At 38.1% G+C, this 19,588-nt stretch overlaps 1 protein-coding gene across 1 annotated transcript; it reads left to right on the forward strand.

Annotated features, from left to right (window-relative positions):
- The first annotated feature begins 221 nt into the window (after positions 1 to 221).
- Positions 222 to 1,108, forward strand: LOC134363176 (NADH dehydrogenase [ubiquinone] 1 alpha subcomplex subunit 5-like). The gene has a single exon (XM_063078748.1). It carries the CDS (start codon positions 252 to 254, stop codon positions 600 to 602), a length of 351 nt encoding a protein of 116 aa, XP_062934818.1. The 5' UTR covers positions 222 to 251; the 3' UTR covers positions 603 to 1,108.
- The last annotated feature ends 18,480 nt before the right edge of the window (positions 1,109 to 19,588 follow it).

Consider the following 19,588-nt stretch of genomic DNA (forward strand, 5'->3'; position numbering starts at 1 on the left):
GGACATTTGCTTTTTAGCAGTGGGACTTTGAAAGACTATAGATGCTAAATCTTTATTTGCACTATATATAGATGAATTCACTGAGTTTTCTGACATAGATCCTATTTCAGTGCCTGTGGCACATTAGTGTTAAAGCAGATTTCCATTCAATGTATCATTGAAAACACCCCAAGAGGAGAGTTGGGAAAAACTGGATAATTAATAATAACGGTTCCCAGAGAGCCGCGCGTCGTTGGCTCGTCGGCGCTGTCATGGCGGGTGCGCTGAAGAAGACCACGGGCCTTGTGGGGTTGGCTGTATGTGAGACTCCACACGAGAAGCTAAGAATATTATACAGAAAGATTCTTGGTATTCTTGAGCAAATTCCAAAAAATGCAGCATATAGGAAGTATACAGAACAGATTACAAATGAGAGGCTGGATATTGTTGAAGCGGAGCCAGATATTAAAAAATTAGAAGACCAACTTCAATATGGCCAAATAGAAGAGGTAATTCTTCAGGCAGAAAATGAACTAAGTCTGGTGAGAAAAATGATTCAGTGGAAACCATGGGAGCCGTTAGTGGAAGAGCCTCCCGCCAACCAATGGAAATGGCCAATATAATCATTAAATGACTTTGGTGGGTTGATGGGAAGCTAATATGATTAAGTGTTCTGTTATATTAAAAATATTTCCATGTTATTGACATCAAGAAAACTGATAAAAACATATTTAGGAAACTTGTTAAAATTAGTGATTATGGTTATAGGGTTGTGAATCAGTTTTTAGTTTGTATTCACTCAGATTATTTCAAAGATTATATTTCTTTGAACAGAGAAGTTGTGGAAAGATTTGAAAGTTACTTAGAAAAATTTCTACAGATCTTTATTGCAGATGCCATAATTGAAAGGTAAAGTATCTTTAGTAGTATCTTCAATATGTCATTTAATTTTTTTTATCCTGAAAAAAAAGAGAAAAGGCACTTGATTATTATTGTCTAAATAGATTTATAGGTCACTGTTTGAAGTGAGGTAATAAGAGAATATTTTCAAATGTGATAAATGTCAAAAGTACCTGGTGATAAAATTTAAAATTGTGATTAACCTCTTTAGCTGTGATCCTATGAATATAAAGTAAAATTTAAATATATATTTACATACTGAAAAAAAAATAAATAAAAAAAAATAATAACAAGGAATTATTTCTAGGTGTGATGATAGTATTGTTGTTCAGCTTTTACAAACTCTTATTTCTTATTAATTCATAATTACTGAATTACATGTAGGTGACATAACACTATGCCCGGGTTTTACTTCCAAAACATCAAAGAAGAGTGGAAGTGGTGGAGGTAGATTCATTACATCCTGTGTCTACTTGTATACGTATTTGAAATTTTCCACTTTTGAAACAGTGGAAACATCAAAAGCAATATATTCAGATGTACTAATAGTGATCAGATTGTCAATTGTATCTTTATTTTAGCTCAGCTTAGCTGCTGATTCCTAAGAGGAATAATAATTCAGCAGGAATGTGCAGTCATCTTATTTAGCCTCCTCACTTTATGGGGTAAGGAATTGAGCTCAGAGACGATAAGTATTTGTTCAAGGCCAAGTCAGTTTTAGGGGTCTGGGACCATGAGAGGGAAGAGGAGGGGGACACAATGAATCTAGCCTGGAACACCAAGCTGAGGAACTTGGATTTGGAAGGAGAGGCAAAGTGGGGCAGAGCATTTCTAGAGAGGAAAGGAGATGAAGATGTTGTTGGGGGAAGATTTTCTAATACGCAGACCAGACACCAGCTGCGGAATCCTGCCTCAGGCTTTTCAGTTCTCCAGATCCAAACCCCATTGACCCCTGATTCCAGAAGTGGCTGTGGACATGGAAAGGAAGAACCCAGAAAACCATGCTGAGGCATTATCATCAGCAAGCTTTGTGGTCCATTAGATTTACAGGACAAGGGAGAAAAGGAGAGAGTGGGGAGGATCCCTGTTCATGTGGTCTCAGATAAATTTTGCGCCCTTAGAGGGAAGATGAGGACTAGTGGCTATATGCCCGAATGGTGGCCAGCCAGCATGTGAGACTAAGGCAAAGAGAGAACCAAAGCAATCCTCGTTACCAATGAATTTAATAACTCAGGCAAACCTCATACACCTCAGATACGTGTACTCACTCCTGAACTTGTACTTGCTTAAATATAAATAGATGCTACTTATCAACAACACAAAATTAAATATTATATGTACCTAAGTTAGCAACAGCTGTGTTTTGCTGCTTTAGACTAGAGCACAGCAGGCATTTTCTACACCATTTCAGTCCTAAGAAACAAAAACACAGACAAAGCAGGAATAATGGACAATAAGCCATATGTTTGCATTACTTTGAAAAAGCTCAGTTGTAAAGAACCAGAGACGGAGGCAGGACTACATCTTCCCACTCCTGTTGCCACCTGCCTCCTTAAAAAGCTTAGATATAAAGGTATCCAGGACTACATTCCCAAAGCTTTTCCTAACATTTTGTCATGCCATCAAAAGAGGCCAGTCTGTATTTTTAAATATGATTTAGTAAAAAAAAGAAAGAAAGAAAGAAAGTGTTGCCTTTGGAATCAGTGAAATTGGATTGAACTCCAGGCTAGGTGATCAGAGGTGAATTATTTAAAGCCTTAGTTTCCTGATTATATAACGAGAAGCTATTATCTGCCTTGCAGATATTGCAACCACTGAAAGAGCTCCTACTTTAATGTGCCAAATCATTGAACAATTATGAAAACTCCAGAGGGTCAGGATGTTTTACTTTAGAAACATGTGGAATATAGACATGTAGGTTCCATGTAGGAATATATGTCCCTGGACCCTGCATCAGGGTCAGTGCCTCTGCAGGACAGATGTGTGGTAAATGTCTTGGTAAAGTGCCTTGGTTAAAAGAAAAATAAAATTTTTTATACAGTTATTTGCATCAGCAACTGACAAACTCCATTCCTCATCTATTACATTCCAGTGATCCAAATCTTGAGAACACACCATTAAGTATATCTTTTATTGAGAAACAGGGATTAATATCAACTGCTAAAAATAAATCCAGGCACTAGGCTAACTGTATTCGCCATGCCAAATTATGACGTGATTGACGGTGGGGTAATGACACATAGATAATTTTTGAAATACCTGTTTCCTTTCAAATAGAAAACTGATTTTTATTTTTTCATGCTTTTCTCAAACAGAAGTACCCTCTTCTCTCATTTATATTCCAGTGCTGCAAACAACATGTATGGTCATAAGCCACCAGTTCCAGCAAAGCCAGCCTGCCATGGCTATTTTGCAGAGGGGTAGGTAAAATTAGCGAGAAGCTTTGTTCCAACGATGTAATAATGGCTACATGTCGTGAATATTATGTGCGGCAGGTGCAGTGGCTCCCCAGAGATGACCACACCCTAATTCCTGGAATTGTGAATGTATGATGCTTCATGAAGGGAGGAAGTTGACAGATGTAAAAAGGTTTATAGACCTTAAGATAGGGAGATTTCCATGGCCTTTTGGGGTGGGCACAATCTAATCATATGAACACTTAAAAGCTGAAAATTTCTCAGCAGAAGAGAAAAGGCAGAAAGAGAAATCAGCGAGATTCCAAACATGGAAGTGACTCTATCTGCTGTTGCTGGTGTGGAGAAGGAGGGACAAACAAATAGTCTCCACGCTTACAGCCAGCAAGGAAAGGGGGCCTCAACCCTGCAGCCAGAAAGTCAGAATTCTGCCGGCAATCCGAATGGGCCTGGAAGTGAATTCTCCCCACAGAGCCTCAAATAAGAGCCCAGCCAGCTGACATCTTGAGTTCAGTGCAGGCAGACAGGGACAGAGGGACTAGCCACCACCACCTGGACTTCTGATCTATGGAACTGGGGGACAATACATTTATGGGGTTTTAAGCCTCTAAGCATGTACTAATTTGTTATAGCAACGATTAAAACACAGCAAAACATACAATATGGAATCCTGAAGAACCGGACCTGAAGGAAGGGATCTCCTGAGCAATAGAAATGGACACCCCTTGCAGAGATGTATATAACTTATGAGGAAGACATCAGAGATGCAAAAAAGTGGTCCAAGAGTTGGGAAATATTTGTAGAAAATGTGAAGCTTTCCCGAATGCTGAGTGATGTTGAGCATTGTTTCATCAAGACCACACTGAAATTCCATCTCACTCCAGTCAGGATGGCTAATATCCAAAAGACTGTGAATGATAAATGCTGGCGAGGTTGCAGAGAAAAAGGATCCCTCCTACACTGTTGGTGGGACTGCAAAATGGTGCAGCCTTTATGGAAAATGATTTGGAGGTTCCTCAAACAATTGCAGATAGATCTACCGTATGACCCAGCTATCCCACTGCTGGGAATATACCCAGAGGAATGGAAATCATCATGTCGAAGGTATACCTGTTCCCCAATGTTCATCGCAGCACTCTTTACAATAGCCAAGAGTTGGAGCCAGCCCAAATGTCCATCATTGGATGGGTGGATACAGAAAATGTGGTATATCTAAACAATGGAATACTACTCAGCTATAAAAACGAATGAAATACTGCCATTTGCAATGACATGGGTGGACCTAGAGAGAATTATATTAAGTGAAATGAATCAGGCACAGAAAGAGAAATATCACCTGTTCTCACGTATTTGTGGGAGCTAAAAATAAATAAATAAATACACAAAAACCTGGGGGGGGGAGGGAAGAAGACACAACAATTACAATTCCTTGGAGTTGTTAAGACAAGTGAACAGATATGATGTAGATGGGTGGGAGAAGGGAGAGGGAGGAGGAGGATTCGGTAAAGGGACACAAAAATCAACCACATGGTACACTGATAAAATAAAATTAAATTAAAAAAAGAAAAAAAAAAGAAAATGTGGAGCTTGGTGGTGGTGGCTGTGAGTGGGTATGTGTATATAGAAAAGCCTTCAAAACCTGGATTAAAAGCAAAATTGTTTGGATAAGGGATACAAAGAATAATTATGATTTGTAATGATGAATATGCTAATAATATTGATTCAATCATCACATATTATACACAAATACTGATAGTCAGCTCTGTACCCCATAAATATATATAATCAATTATGTTTCAATTAAAATAAGTTTAAAAAAAGCAAAATATTTGAAATAAGCATTACTTGTTTTGTGTAAATTTAAAGCCATGTTTTCTTTTAAGTTTTCATAATAGGCACATATTTGAATGTGCAATTTAGGTAAACTCTAATTACACATTTACATATTGAATTCATTTTGAAAAATGATTTAATTTTTATAACAATTGAAGTGACAATGTTCTGAACTTTAATCAACATTTCAAGATTTAGCAAACATTTCTTGAGTACATATGTATTTATATATGTGTGTATGGAGCAGGAGTAAATCTAAATGTTGTGAATAAATGGTGTGAGGGTATACAGCAAAGCTGCTTAAAGCAGACAAAGAAATAATATTCCCTTGCAAGATACTATTTAGTGCATGCTTTAAATGTGAGATAGTCCTGAATGTGTAGGGTGAGGAATTTACTTTGGAAAGGTAGGAACTACAAAATTGTAGAGAATAACACTTGCAAAGTCATAGAGGTACACATGAAGATGATTAGCTTAGGTGGTAAGGTAACGCTGTAAAGTTTCAAGAGATTCTAGTCTAAACTGCATGTGGGGCAAGAGTGGCAGAAGTAAAGTGTAACATTATAAGTAACGTCTAGATTATGAAGAGCCTAGCACATCACTAAAATTTTTATTTTAGTTTCTAGTCCATAAGGAGTACTCAGAAGATTTTTTTTGTTTGTTTTTAAATTATGGGCCACAATTTCCTGCTTCTGTACAGGTCTAGTAATTTTTCATATTTTGTTGAACATCATATGTGGTATGTTGTCAGAAGTCTTGCTTATGTCACTGTCTTTTAATGATTATTGAGTTTTGCCCTGGCAGGTAGTTCACTTACTAGTGACTCTCTTCGATCTTGTCAAAGCTTGATTTTAGGCCTTGTTAGCCCGGGTCTAGAGTATTCTATAATCTAGAATGTGGTTCACATAAGGTGTGAACTTTCTGATGTTCCAGCTGAACATCGTGGTGTTAACAAAATCTCTCCCCTGTGGCTGAGCCAGCATATCAACATGTCCCCGCACTGTGCCATTTAGGATCTTTTATCTACTGTCAACCTCGTAGCCCCTGCTTTCTGGTAGTTCTCAAGGAGTCTCCACCTAAGCATATGCACCCCAGCCTTTGGTCATGGACCTGCAGGGGACCCTCAAACAGACTTCTAGGCTCTTTCCTCTAACTAGCTCTGGTGCCTTGCCCAGCAACTTTAGCCCAGCTAGTGAACTCTGATCTCTGACTCCTAAACTCCTCAGGACCAAGACGCTTACTTGTTCTACTTGTTCTCTACCTCCCTGCGCTACGGTTAGGAAATTGTCCCTGAATGGATTGCTTGGGTGAAGGCAGGGCCCACCTCATGTATTTTTATTCTCATAAGGGTCACAGTCTTGCACTGCCTATTAACCAATGTCTGAAAACAGTCACCTCAAAACTGTTTATATTTGGGCTGACCTGCGGCTGGGAGAGTGCGGTGCTGACAACACCAAGGCCACGGGTTCGGATCCTATATAGGGATGGCCGGTTCGCTCACTGGCTGAGCGTGGTGCTGACAACACCAAGCCAAGGGTTAAGATCCCCTTACTGGTCATCTTTATAAAAAATAAAACCATAAAAATAAAAACCGTTTATATTTTTTATGGTGAAAGGGCTAGTCTGGTTGCAATTAATCTGTTAAAATCAGAAGCTGAGTGGGATGATGGCATAATACAATTTGTATTAAAAAAAAAAAGTAGCAATTATTATACCAAAAAGAAACAGAGAGAAGAGTACGTTTTTGAATGATGTTTAGCAGAATTATCTGACTGTGGTGATGGATCCATTTGAGAATGAAGGAATGGGAGGAATTCACAATGACAACGTGAATTGCAGCAGAAATTTTTGTATTGAAGGGTGAAATTTAGATTAGAGGAAATCTCGAAAATCAACACAAATTGCTTTTCTACCAACTTTCTGGTCCTGCTACTTTGGCTTAGGGATGGTGATACTCGACGGGGTTGAGAAGCTAGGATGTTTCAAAAACAGACATTTTGGATAAAATTATCCAACACTGTATCAAAATCATTAAATTTTCATTTAGATGGCATATTTGAGAGCAAATTTCATTAAGTCATTCTAATTCAAAATCAGTGTTCTGTATAGTCACTCAAGGTATTTCCAGTATTTTCCATTTTCATTTTCACTGGAATTCATTATTTTCTCTGTAAATTTTACAAAAAAATAGTTTATTTGTCTGTAGTTTTGGTTTCTAGAAAATCTTACAGATTACAACTTTTGCTATGTGCAATTTCATGTGAGGACTATTATTTTTATTAAGTTCAATTATTGTAGGTAACATTTTATAAGTCCAAAATTCTGTCAATATTTTATCTTCTAAAAGTGTAAATGACTAATAAATTTTATCATTTAGAGTTTTTTCTCCTTTCATTTTTACTTCAGTTTATTTTTTCTGCTAATAATGTTATTATATACTGGATAAAAGACTGATAATTTGTATTCATGTCATAGCTAATCCATGAAAAAATGAGGAGAAATTCCAGAATTTCTGTGTTGTCAAAACTTTTTAACTGCATCAAAATTATTTTTCGACTTTTAGGTATTTTATGTGTCCTAGGGTTGCTCTGCCCTTAAGAGGCTTATCCTCTTCTGGGATAGAGTCTCTGGCTTTCATCAGATAGTTTCCAGATTGTAGGGTATCTGCTTTGGATTCTGCTTGCATGGATAATGTTCAGCTTTGACAAATGTTTTATTCAGTTATTATTCTTGGTTAATATTTCATACACTGACTAGACCTAGTGAGAAAAGCAAGCTAATTGCTAAGTTCCAAGATTCCACGGGAGTCATAAATAGGTAAATCTGGAATAATGTAAGTTTAGCCAAAGCCATGTGGCATAGTGGCTGCTGAGTCTTGAAAGCACAGCAGGTCAACATGAACTCGGATTTAAAATTGGTACGGTCAAAACATCCTGCTTCACTCAGAAACTATTTCTAGATTCTAAGAAGCAGTTAAGAAAGAAAGTAGAAGTAAATTCTCACCTCTAGAGTTGTAAAGGTGATAAGATAGCACTCTAGAAAGGGTGTGCTGCAAAAGCAAATTTTATGGCCACAAAAGCATTTTTCTCTTCAAAATTAGTTAAGTTAAAAAAAAAAAAAAAGTAACTACTAGCCAAATCCTCCAGCACAGCTTTTCACCTTTCCCCACTATCCGCTTTGTTAAATGCGTCGCATTTTCTGAGAATTTACTGTCAATAATTGCTGATGAATTATTTTGTCTCAGTCTTGTGAAAATGAAGAGTTCCCTGAAACGGGGTTATCTTTCTGACTGTGTAGTTTATTTCTTCATGTGGTATATTTCCAAAGCAGGCCAACTTTTTTATGTGGTGTAGGTATCAGGGAAGAGAGAAACAGCATCTGAAGGAGGCATTGGCAGCTGTGTGATCTGATCGAGGGTGTTGCTGCTAGTGATGCAGAGGGTTGAGTGTGCAGTGCGGACCAGGAGGGTCCACAACAGGAAACCAGGGTGTATTTCCAAAATTCATTTTATGTTGTTCAGTAATTACAAAACTAAATCTAAGTGTGCTGTTTGCTATGCAGGTCTAGAAAATGCTATTATGTTTCTGCCTTTTAAAAAATCTTTTAACCAGGAGATTTGTAATGAAAAAATTCAGAACACATAGTACTACTTTATTTAACCCTTACTACACAAGCTATTTGTTAGTGATTAGGATTCCTGCTTAACTGATGAAAAAGTGGTTAAATGACCTGCACGAAGTTGCACAACCAGGACCAGCTTTTCTCAGCAATTCTTCTTTCAATAACTATACTGTCCATCTGGCTTGCAATCTCTATCCTTTAACCGAAAATTACTATAACTTCCAAATTTTTTTTTTACAAATTTTTATTGCTTATATTAAATAATGAATGCTATAGACTGAGTATTTGTGTCTCCCCAAAATTCATATGTAAATCTTAGTCCCCAAAGTGATGGTCTTAGGAGGTGGGATCTTTGGGAGGTGATAAGGTCATAAGGGTGGAGCTCTCATGAATGGGATTAGTGCCTTCGTGAAAGAGGCCCAAGAGAGGTTGTTTAACCCTTCCACAATGTGAGGTTATAACAAGAAGACAGACATCTATGAATCAGGAAGTGGGTACCCATCAGAGACTGAATTTCCCATTGCTTTGATTTAGGACTTCCCAGCCACTAGAACAACAGAAAATCAATTTCTGTTGTTGAGAAGCTACTCTTGTGATTTTTAAGGTTGTACTTTCCTTCTAATTTGGTTCTAAGGTCTTTCTCAAGAGTGACCATAAGCCAAGACAACTGCTTTCTGGTTTCTAGGAAAGCCCTGACCAGGGGAAATTAAGTTTTGGGCATGTCTATCCAGTGAGATTGAATGAGGATGTGAAACCAAAAATGCATGAAACAGAAGAGACTTATTCCTTACAAATCCAAGAGAGGTTTGGGTGCTGACAGAAGGCTGACAGGAAATCTGTAGATGGCAGGGATCTCAATTAGTGGGTAGAAAAGCGAAAGTGTAAATGAGAAAGAGAGAGAGAGAGGAGAGATAGAACTTGTGGGGCTATGCCTTTATTAAGGTCCATGGGTGCCACCACAGGAAGTGCCCTGGGCTCTCCCGAGCTGAGGCAGTGGGGGGCTGAGGGCCTTGGTCATGCCCCCCCAACACGAGCACCTAGCCCAGTGATGACCAGCAAGCTGCAGCAAGAAGGGCCCCAGGTTCCTGAGCTGGGGACGTAGGAGGTGAGGGCTTTTGCCACACCCCCCTGACATCTGCACCCAGCCTGGCAATGACCAAGCCACTGCTGGAAGCCCCCCCCCCCCGATCTCCCCTCTGGGAATGTGGGGGGTGCCATAGGCCTCAATCCCACCCCGCCTCCTTCCTCCTTCTTCCATCCCATTTCCTTCCCTGTTCCCCTCTCCCCCTCCCTCCCAACTGCTCTGCAACGATATCACAGAATGTAAAAAAAAAAAAAATTAATAAAAAAAAAGGGTCCATGGGCATTAGTCCTTAGGCTTTTGCTCATGGGTTGTGGAGCCCCCAAAGGAAACAAACACTTATTCACATAACTCTGGCATTGACCATTAGGTTTTTATTGTGGTCAGCAGCTCTGGAAAGTGCTGGGATTTGGGTCAGGGAGATGAGGAACAACCATATGCAGAGGGGAACTTTTTACTAGGCCAAAGGAGACAGGGTATGACTAGGTTTCAAACAACTTACGTCAGGCCTAAAAATCGATGCCGAGGCAGCAATTATATTAAACACACTTATGATAGCTACCCAGTGTATGGTAGTTTTTTATAGCAGCCCAAATAGACTAAGACAAAATATAATTATTAATATTTGATTCTATGACATGGAAAGAGTATAAAGACCAGCAGCAATACAAACCTTGGTGTTTCCACATCGTCAGTTTCTCTGCTGCTCACCCTGTGCAATCTTCCCTGGTCCAGTTCTGACCCTGCACTCCACACCCTGCAGCACGTGTCTGTCATCATGCCCCAACTTCCCTTTGTAGCTTACTGACTGATGCATGCATCTATGGCTAATATTCAATTGTTAAGCACTTATATGCCTGTTTGTAAAATATTAAAATACTTCCTGATCAGTTGATAAATAGTCACATCCCAAGCCCTGTGCGCCCACCTGCCTGGCCATTCAGGCCTATTTCGTGGGATCTTCTGGACCTTTCCATGATCCATAAAACAAAGAGTTTCTACCTGGTACCTCCAAGCACCTCCAGGAAACTTCTCCAGCATCAAGGCCAGCATCTGTCCTGTGTGGTCAGTACCTGTGCTGTATCGTGTGTTAAACATTTTGAGGATCTCTCTTCAGGTATTCTTAAGAAATATGTTTCATTTTTTATGGATTTTAAAGTTGTTTAGTTATTTTTAAATGGCTGTAATTAACTCTTACTGTGTGTATTATTTTATTGTATGACTATTCCAAAATCTACTTATGCCAGTAAACATTTGGGTTGTTTCCAAATATTTGATAACATGGAAACTGCTATGGATATTATTTATATGTTTCTTGGTGGACATGTGTAAGAGTTTCTCTAGGTAAACGAGTCTGGAAGATTGTAGGTTATTGGGTTTGTTGGTGTTCAGTTTGGCTTGAAAATGTCATTTTTCAAATGGTTATAATAATTTGCATACCTACCAGTAGCAAGCACAAAATAGTTCCTGTTATTCATGTAACTGTCAGCACTTGATATTGGCAGGTTTTTATTTATTTATTTATTTATTTATTTATTTTGAATATTCATGAGATGCAAAGGTTTTTAAAGTTTTGCCAAATTGTTAAGTAGAGAATAGTATCTCATTGAGTTTTAAGTATTTTCCTGATTATTTATAAGATTGAATATTTTCATGTTTGTTTCCTATTTCTGCATCTTCTTCCTTGAAGTTCTTGCTCAAGTATTTTGTTCATTTTACTGGAGTATTTTTGTTCTTTTTTTTTTATCAATTTGTAGAATTTCTTAATATTTTCTTGATATTAATTTTTCAGCTATGTGTTGCAGTTATTATCTCAAAATTTTCAACTTCTCATTTCACTAATTTATGATATTCTTCAATGAATAGAATATTTTTAATTTTACTATACTAATATTTATCAATCTTTTTCAGATTTTTTTGTGTATATAAATTTTTTCCCTACCTTTAAGCCATAAAAATATTCTTTTGTGTTACCTTCTAAAATTTTTCTGTTTTCACTTTTCACATTTAAGTCTTTTATCAATCTATATATTTTTAATATAATGTGAGGTAGGAATGCAATTATTTTTCTCAATATGGATAGCCAATTATTGTAGTACCACTCAATTTTACATTTTTTTTCACTGATCTTAATTGCCAGATCTGTCATAACTAAAATTTTAATATATGTGTAAGTGTGTTTCTAGGTTCTTCTTTTCTGTTCCAGGGGTCTATATTATATCATGTCTTAATTACTATCCCTTGTTAACTATTATCAACACTTCGACTGACAGATATTAGAGTAGTATCTTTTCATCTTTACACAGTGTTCAAAAATTAACTTTACTGAGGTATAATTTACATACAATAAAATACACTCATTTAAAGCATACAGTTTAATAACTTTTGACTCTGTATACAGCTGTGTAACAACCACCATAATATTTATGAAATAATTGGTTTTAGACTTTGTATTAGTTTCTTTCGCTTATAACAAAATATCTTGAACTGGCTGATTTATAAGAAAATGAACTTTATTGCTTATAGTTTCAGAGGTTGGGAAGTCCAAAGTCCAGGGAACACATCTGGTGAAGGTCTTTTTTGGTGGTGGCTTTACAGGAATGTGGGGTCTCACATGGTAGAACATGGTGGAGCAAAGAGAGAGAACTTCTCATGTGCTTTTCTTTTAAAACCCTCAGAACCATGCCCACGACCACCATTAAACCATCAACTTAATCCCCTCTTCAAGGCCCTGCCTTTCAATTAACCATAATAAGATTTCCCACCCTCTTAACACTGTCACAGTGGGGACCAAACCTCCAACACATTAAACTTTGCGGGGACACAATTCAATCCACTACACACTTGGACAGCAAGTATCCCAGGACTGTGTTCCCCAAGAGGAGGGGTCACATGACAGAAGCTCTATAACTGCTCTGGCATTCTGCCTAGAGTCACTTCTAGGAACATGGGAATATGGTACAGGGATGGGAAACCTGAGCAGATCACAACAATCCTGCCAAGTTGAGAAGACAGAAACTGGGATTAAAGAATGTTGAAGCTGTAATTTTTAGGACCGAGTACTGAAGAGAAAGGAACTATATAGAGAAAGAGCTTCAGAAACCTGTATAAGGCTCTTCATGAGTTTGTGGCTAAATATTAAGCTATACATAAAAGCTGGAAAATTCTCAGAGCCCACACGGGGCCAGGAGACAGAGCTCTGATCAGACAGAGTAAACATATCACTGAACACCTGGGCCATTCAGTAAAGACCCCAGAAGGGTCATGCCTTAGTAGCATAGCTAAACTAGTCCTGGAATAAAGGGTACTCTAGGCTTCTCAACAAAGTTTGACAACAAGGCTTGAAAGTATCAAGGTGAACTGCAAGTAACTTACCTGCTTGTCAGAGCAATGTCCTAGACTATTTAAAAGACGACAACAACGATTTATTGTATAGTTTCAATTAGCTAGCAGAGAGGATTTTGAATATTTCCAGCACAAATGGTGAATACATGTCATTATGCATTTGGCAAAACCTGTAGAACTGTACAATACAAAGAGGGAACCCCAATGTAAAATTAAGTTGATAATAATAAATTAATATTGCTTCATAATTGTAACAAATGTACTACACTAATGAAACATGTCAATAATAAAGAAACTGCATGTGTGAGTGGGGAGAGGGTATGGAAATCACCTGTACTTTTTGCTCAATTTCTCGGTAAAACAAAAACTGTTATAAAAATGAAGAAATAAAAAGTGTATTCTAAGGACAAAAAAGGAAAAAGAAGACAACAAAATTTAGCTCTCAGTAATGTAACATTTACAATGACCAGTCTCCAGTCAAAAATTGCATGTGAAAAGGACATGAATTTGGGCAGCCAGGGGCAGAATGCTATAGGTCAAATGTGTTCCCCAAAAGCTCATGTTTTGGAAACTTGATCCCACTGTAACAGTGTTACGAAGGTAGGAAATTCAATTATGATATTTGAAAGGTGGATTCTTTGAGAGGCGATTGGGTAGTAAGGATTGTGCCCTTGCAAAAGGGTTAAAACTATTACAAAGAGAGGAAAAATGTGACACATAATCAGGAGAAAAATTTCACCATCGAAACAATCCAGGAATGACAGAGATGATGGATTTAACATGCAGGAAATTTAAAACAGTTGTTTTATATTCAAAGATTTAACGGAAAACATGAACATCACAAAGAGAGAAATGGAAAACAAAAAATATGGGACTTCTAAAAATGAAAAATTCAGTATATGAAATGAAAAAAATACATATAGGATTAGCAGCACATAGACACTTTTGAAGAAAGGGAGTCTTATAGTTATGGATTCTAAAGATTTCTCTTTGCCCGGCACCAATATTGAGATAGGCAAGTTTTCTTGCTTTCCCCCCTCTGTAAGGTTGTATTCTTTATTCATCCCAAGATAGGGCATAGTTATCTAGTATTTATTAAATACATTGAGATCTCTTATTTCTCTCTGTGCCTTGGGAAAGTTCTAAGCTTTATCTCCTCTCCTTTGCACTTTATACTTCAAAACAGAGGCTCAAAATACCATAGGTTGGCATCTATGCTTTTATGCAAAAGCAAGTGTTAGTGCGTGCTTACCTCTTCTGCAATATAAAAAGTGACATTTTTTTTCAAAGAGCATCTAAGATATTGAGTTATGCCATCATAGAAAAAATTAATTTCTAAAATAGCAGTTTTACATTATTATTGTTTGTGAGCTGTGACCACTCTACTGCTCTGGGTCCTTGGGATGTCCAGGGAACAGGGGCATATTCAACTGCTATACTGCACAGCAGCTGTTTTGAAGCATGTGAGTACAATACAGAATAGCGCATTATCCCAAGATAAGATGATGGTTTTCCTAAGTGAGGCTACTTGTGATATAAGAGCCTTCTGACATGCTGAACCAATATACAGGGCAGGGGCCACCAATGAGGCAGCACATTCCTGGGCCTAGGACCATGGCAGACCTCTACAGTCAGAAGACTAGGATTGTACCCAGACACCTGCCGAGTATGACATCTTGCCCAAGAAGATGAACTCTTCTGAGCCACAGTTGTCTCACTAACAAAGAAGGTAAGGACCCTATGCATGAATGCTTAGTGATATGATACCTTACGATTTGTACAATGCCAGTGACTTCTGTATACCAGGCACGGACAACTTCACACATGTGGGGTTTAAATAAGATCTTTAAATTCTTTTTGAATTAAAACCTATTTATGGTCTTGTGCAAAATTAGTTGGGAGTCAATTCTTTGTAATTCTTTCTTCCCTAAATTTTCTGAGAACCTTAATGGACTCAATCTAAAGTTGCTGCTCTTGCCTATAACTGCCATGCAGCGAGAGAACTGAGGGAACAGATCAATTTTATGTTCGGGGGTGGCCATGGCTTCTGTTTTGTCCCCAGTGTCACTGTATAAAACTGCTTCTACATTGTCCAGTGTATCTTTGTTATTGTGATGTCCAGATCCCCACTGCAGACACTTCCAGTCTTTGAGGGAGGAAAATATCACTTCGTCAGTGTCACTCTGAGCCAGATGCACTCCATGCTTGGTGTCTGAGATGACTAGTTTCTGCTCACAGCCTCAGCTATGTGGCTGTCCCCGTAGTGCTCCCTCAGCTGCAGTGGTGGCAGCAGTACAGTGCAGCCTGTCACACCCTGTCATGACTGACTGTCACACCCTTCCTGCTTCACTTACCTGATTTTTAAGAATCACACACACAAAAATATTTTCCATGGTGAAGAGCTATGTCTTCCTTGGAAAACAATCGGCAATTCCAAATCATATACTCTTCGCTAACATTCCACCTGACCAGAAGTTCAGCTGTACTATTACATATATAGTCATATCGGTGGTGAAATGAAGGTAGAGAGAGGTATCCCAATTATTTGAGCAATGTCTCTAGTTTTCTACAGAATGCTTGAATGAGATTCCTCGGGACAGTCATAGATAATTACATCTGAAAATCCCTTAGGAAAATCCCCTTAAAAGGCAGGCCCTGAGATCCATGACACCATCATGTAATACTCTTTCATTCTTAAAAAACAGTAGAAGTTGATAGACCATGACAATTGTTCTCAATAAAGCACACAAGCTCAAGGTCCTTGTGTGCTATGCGATAGAGAGGTTGAATTTTGAATTGGATGGTGAACAAGTAACGTCATTGTAAGTTACTGCTTAATGCCCTCTAACTTAGAAGTTATGCTAGCTTGATTTTAATGTTCCTACAAAATCAGAATAAAGTTTATCTTTCATTGTTCCAAACATTTTTTAAAAACATATGTTGGTTGTTGTTCCCTAATTTCTACCCTAATTAAATTAATAAAAAGGGTAAGAGCAACTTTATCCCCTTCTCTCTTTCCTGCAACTAGATCCTAGAAACTGTGGGGGAAAAGACCCTCTATCTTTTGCTCATATCACCAAATAATCCATACCAACTCTTTGCTTAGTAGAAGAATCCTATTTTCAGTGGACTGGAATGAGCAATTCTTGGCTCATTAGTCGCAGTAGGCTAACTGCTGTAAAAACAACCCCAAATCGCGACAGTTTAATATAGTCAAAGTTTATATCTCCCTTACATCACATTGGTGAAGGGCAGAAATTACTGGGACTCAGAATGTTTCAGCTTCTCCCTTTTCTAGACTCTTAGAGTCCTCTCCATTTAGCTGGCTGATGGAGAAAGACAGAGAAAGATGTCACAGGGGAGCTATTTTATGGGCCTTGCCTGAAAAGGGGTACACATTACTCCTACTCACACTCAGCTACCAGGACGTACCAAGACTGCCTCACCTGCATGCAAGGAAGCTGGGATATGCAGCCTCAATGTGTGTTCAGAAAGGAGAGGAGCACGTGGATATCGACAAGCACTGAAGTCTCTGCCACAGTTCATCAGCTCGGTCACCAGATTCACTTCTCTGCACACTTACCCTTCTTGAAGTGAGACAACATGAATCCCATCGGGCTTATCCAGTTATATCCAATTTACAGTCCAGGATCTCAGGGTAGTCGCAGTTCTCCCTTCAGATTTCACTGTGGCATCTTGTGACCTGGCAACCTATGAACTAAAGAAAAATCATCTGCCCAACCCATATCCAAAATATAATCGTAAGTCAAGGGCAGGATACAAAAACTGTTACTTATGAAGACAAAGAATGGGAGAAATGCATTCGTCAATGATCCATAGCAATTCTAAAATCCCACTGAACTGGCACTGTGAAGGTGCCTTACCGTGAAAGTAGAGGAAGTTCCCTTAGGAGACTCTGATTCTGCTCCCTGGGAGAACCCCCTTGTCCTGTATTACCTTGGCATTTTGATCTGCCCATGGGAGTCGATTCTTTGATTGTTTTTCCTCCACTGCCAAATCTGAGATGTTGTAGAATATTCTGTCCTTGTAGGCTGCTCAGGCTTCATAGCTCTCCTCCTGATAATGCAATGTGGGGACCTAAAGTTGTTTTAACTCTCAGATAGTCAAAGGCATTTGTCTATTGTTGATCGATGGGCTGATCGATTGATCATTTAGGTTCACGGCTTCTTTTGCAGTACAGTTGTCCCTGAGACTTGGTTGGCAGCTCATCTTTTTCCTTACAGTTGTCTCCTTAAGGTGAAAGCCCCACAGAATTAGTTCTCAGACGTATTTTCAACCTTATATATTTCTTTGCTTTCTGGCCCACAGACCTCTCTCTCTAAACTTAATGGGGCTACCTTGAGTCTATCTGAGATAATGAGCTTGAGTGGAAAACACACCGCTAATCTGATTTTTGACATAGGACTGAGTTCTAATAGACATTTGTTACTCAAAGCACTTTTTGATCTTTTCTTTACTGTTTTGGGTTTAGAAGCTCAGTTTATACCAACCGTCAAATTTAAAAATTTCTTATCTCACTCCATTTTCCTTCAATCCAGACAATTTTTACCCAAAGTTATATTTTTATTTTAATACCTTGCTAAATGCAGCCAGTAACATCCAATATATAACACTGACCTATTTTCTGGTCTAGTCCAGGAGGCATTTGTTCTGCCTTCCACGTTATTAATAAAACAGTTTAATAAAATGTTTTCCCCCAAATAAAAGTGTTCTTCAGCCTTCTATCATCTGATATTTCCTGCTGCTTACTACTTAATTACTAAGTCAATGCCACATACTTTGGTTTTTGTTGTAGTACTGATTTCTTTATTACTCAGGGTAGGCTTACTTCTATAACAAACAAACCCCATTATCTATGTCTTTACATAAGAAAAGTTTATGTTTGCTTGTACCACAGTCCGGTATGGTTGTCCTGGTTGGGAGAATACTTCAAGTGATAGTTTAATTAACAGAAATTTTGCTTAACAGGGAATAATTGAAGAATAAAATCTTTGATTTTAAGCAGTTGGGTCTTCATTTTTGTCTCAGTGCAATAAAAAGAGGGAGTCAAGAAAGTTCAAAATCTGGCAGGCTATCAGACTTACTTAATGCTAACAAGATGCCTAATACATAGCCAACACTTCCAATAGAACTTTCCATAAGACAGGGAATTTTTCTAGATCTGTAGTGTCCAATGGGACAGCCACTAGCCAAAAATGCCTAGTATAACTGAGGGATTAAGTTTTAAATTTTATTTTATCTAATTAATCTAAATTTAAATTTAAATATAAGCAGAAGAAGAGCACAGACTATTAATCTGAAATTTTCAGCGGGCAGGTGCACAGGGAAGCCTTTCCACTGCTTCCGAAATTAGATTTGGAAAAAGCAATTGCTCTTATCCTGTAGTGTGCTTCCTACACAGAGTAGGTCCACTGAGGACAACCAACCTGGTGCAAGCCCTTCAATTAACTGTATGAGTTGGTCCACACTTGCCCGAGTGTGTTGGACAACTTGACCTGTTCTACACTTTCTCTAAAATAAAGGCATCTGAGGGACAGAAGAACTTTCTTTGTTTTGATCGAGTGGCACGTCCATGGCATGTCCTGGATTAGCACTTCTGCTTAAACTGCTGTGAAACGCACCAAGAAGATCCTGCGAGGAAAAACAAACACATAATTCCCCCAAAGTGCCACATAAGTTGGCTTCATAAAAGGACATTTGGCTGTATGATTCTAGTGGAGTTTTTCTCAGCCTGGCAGTAGGTTCAGGCTCTTAGGCTCAAAAAAAAAAAAAGAAAAGAAAAAAAAAAATCTTTAAGTGTCCAAATATCTGGTTAGAAATAAAACCATCCAGTCCTTTTTTTTTTTTTTTTTTTTTTTTTTTTAACACATATGAGAAAAGGATTTCATTGAGTGTGGTGTCTGAACAATCCTATACTCAAGTGATTTCCCTGAACCTTTCAAAAATTTTATCTGTTTGGCACAATAGAGATTAAATTTGTTTGCTTTGTAGCAATTCATCAACGATCAATAAGAGAATGAAGAACTTAAGACTCTTCCCTCTCCCCCCGACCAGGAGACTAGTTTTAAGTTCCAAACTACAAAGGGATATTTTTAGAATTAGATCTGTAAGCACATTGTACCCAAGATGGGATTTGAGTGAACTCCAATACAGAAAAGTCATCTTACAATCTGGAGCCATATCACATGGGGAAATGTGTTAAATAATACTTTTCTTTCCAAAATGATTGTATCTTGTATAATGAGTTTCTTACCTCAATTTTTTTTTTTTTTGTTTAAAATTATCTTCAGCTATAACTACCAAGTTTTAACTGTGGTTAGGCAGAGATCACATTTCCGTGGCAGATTCCAATTTCCTTTGAATTTTGCTCTAACAGACTCTTCAATTAACACCT

This window comes from Cynocephalus volans, chromosome 14, assembly GCF_027409185.1.
Source record: "Cynocephalus volans isolate mCynVol1 chromosome 14, mCynVol1.pri, whole genome shotgun sequence".
Lineage (NCBI taxonomy): Eukaryota > Metazoa > Chordata > Mammalia > Dermoptera > Cynocephalidae > Cynocephalus > Cynocephalus volans.

Bases quoted from the DNA above. Each gene is read 5' to 3' on its own strand.
- LOC134363176 (XM_063078748.1), top strand. From the start codon at position 252: ATGGCGGGTGCGCTGAAGAAGACCACGGGCCTTGTGGGGTTGGCTGTA.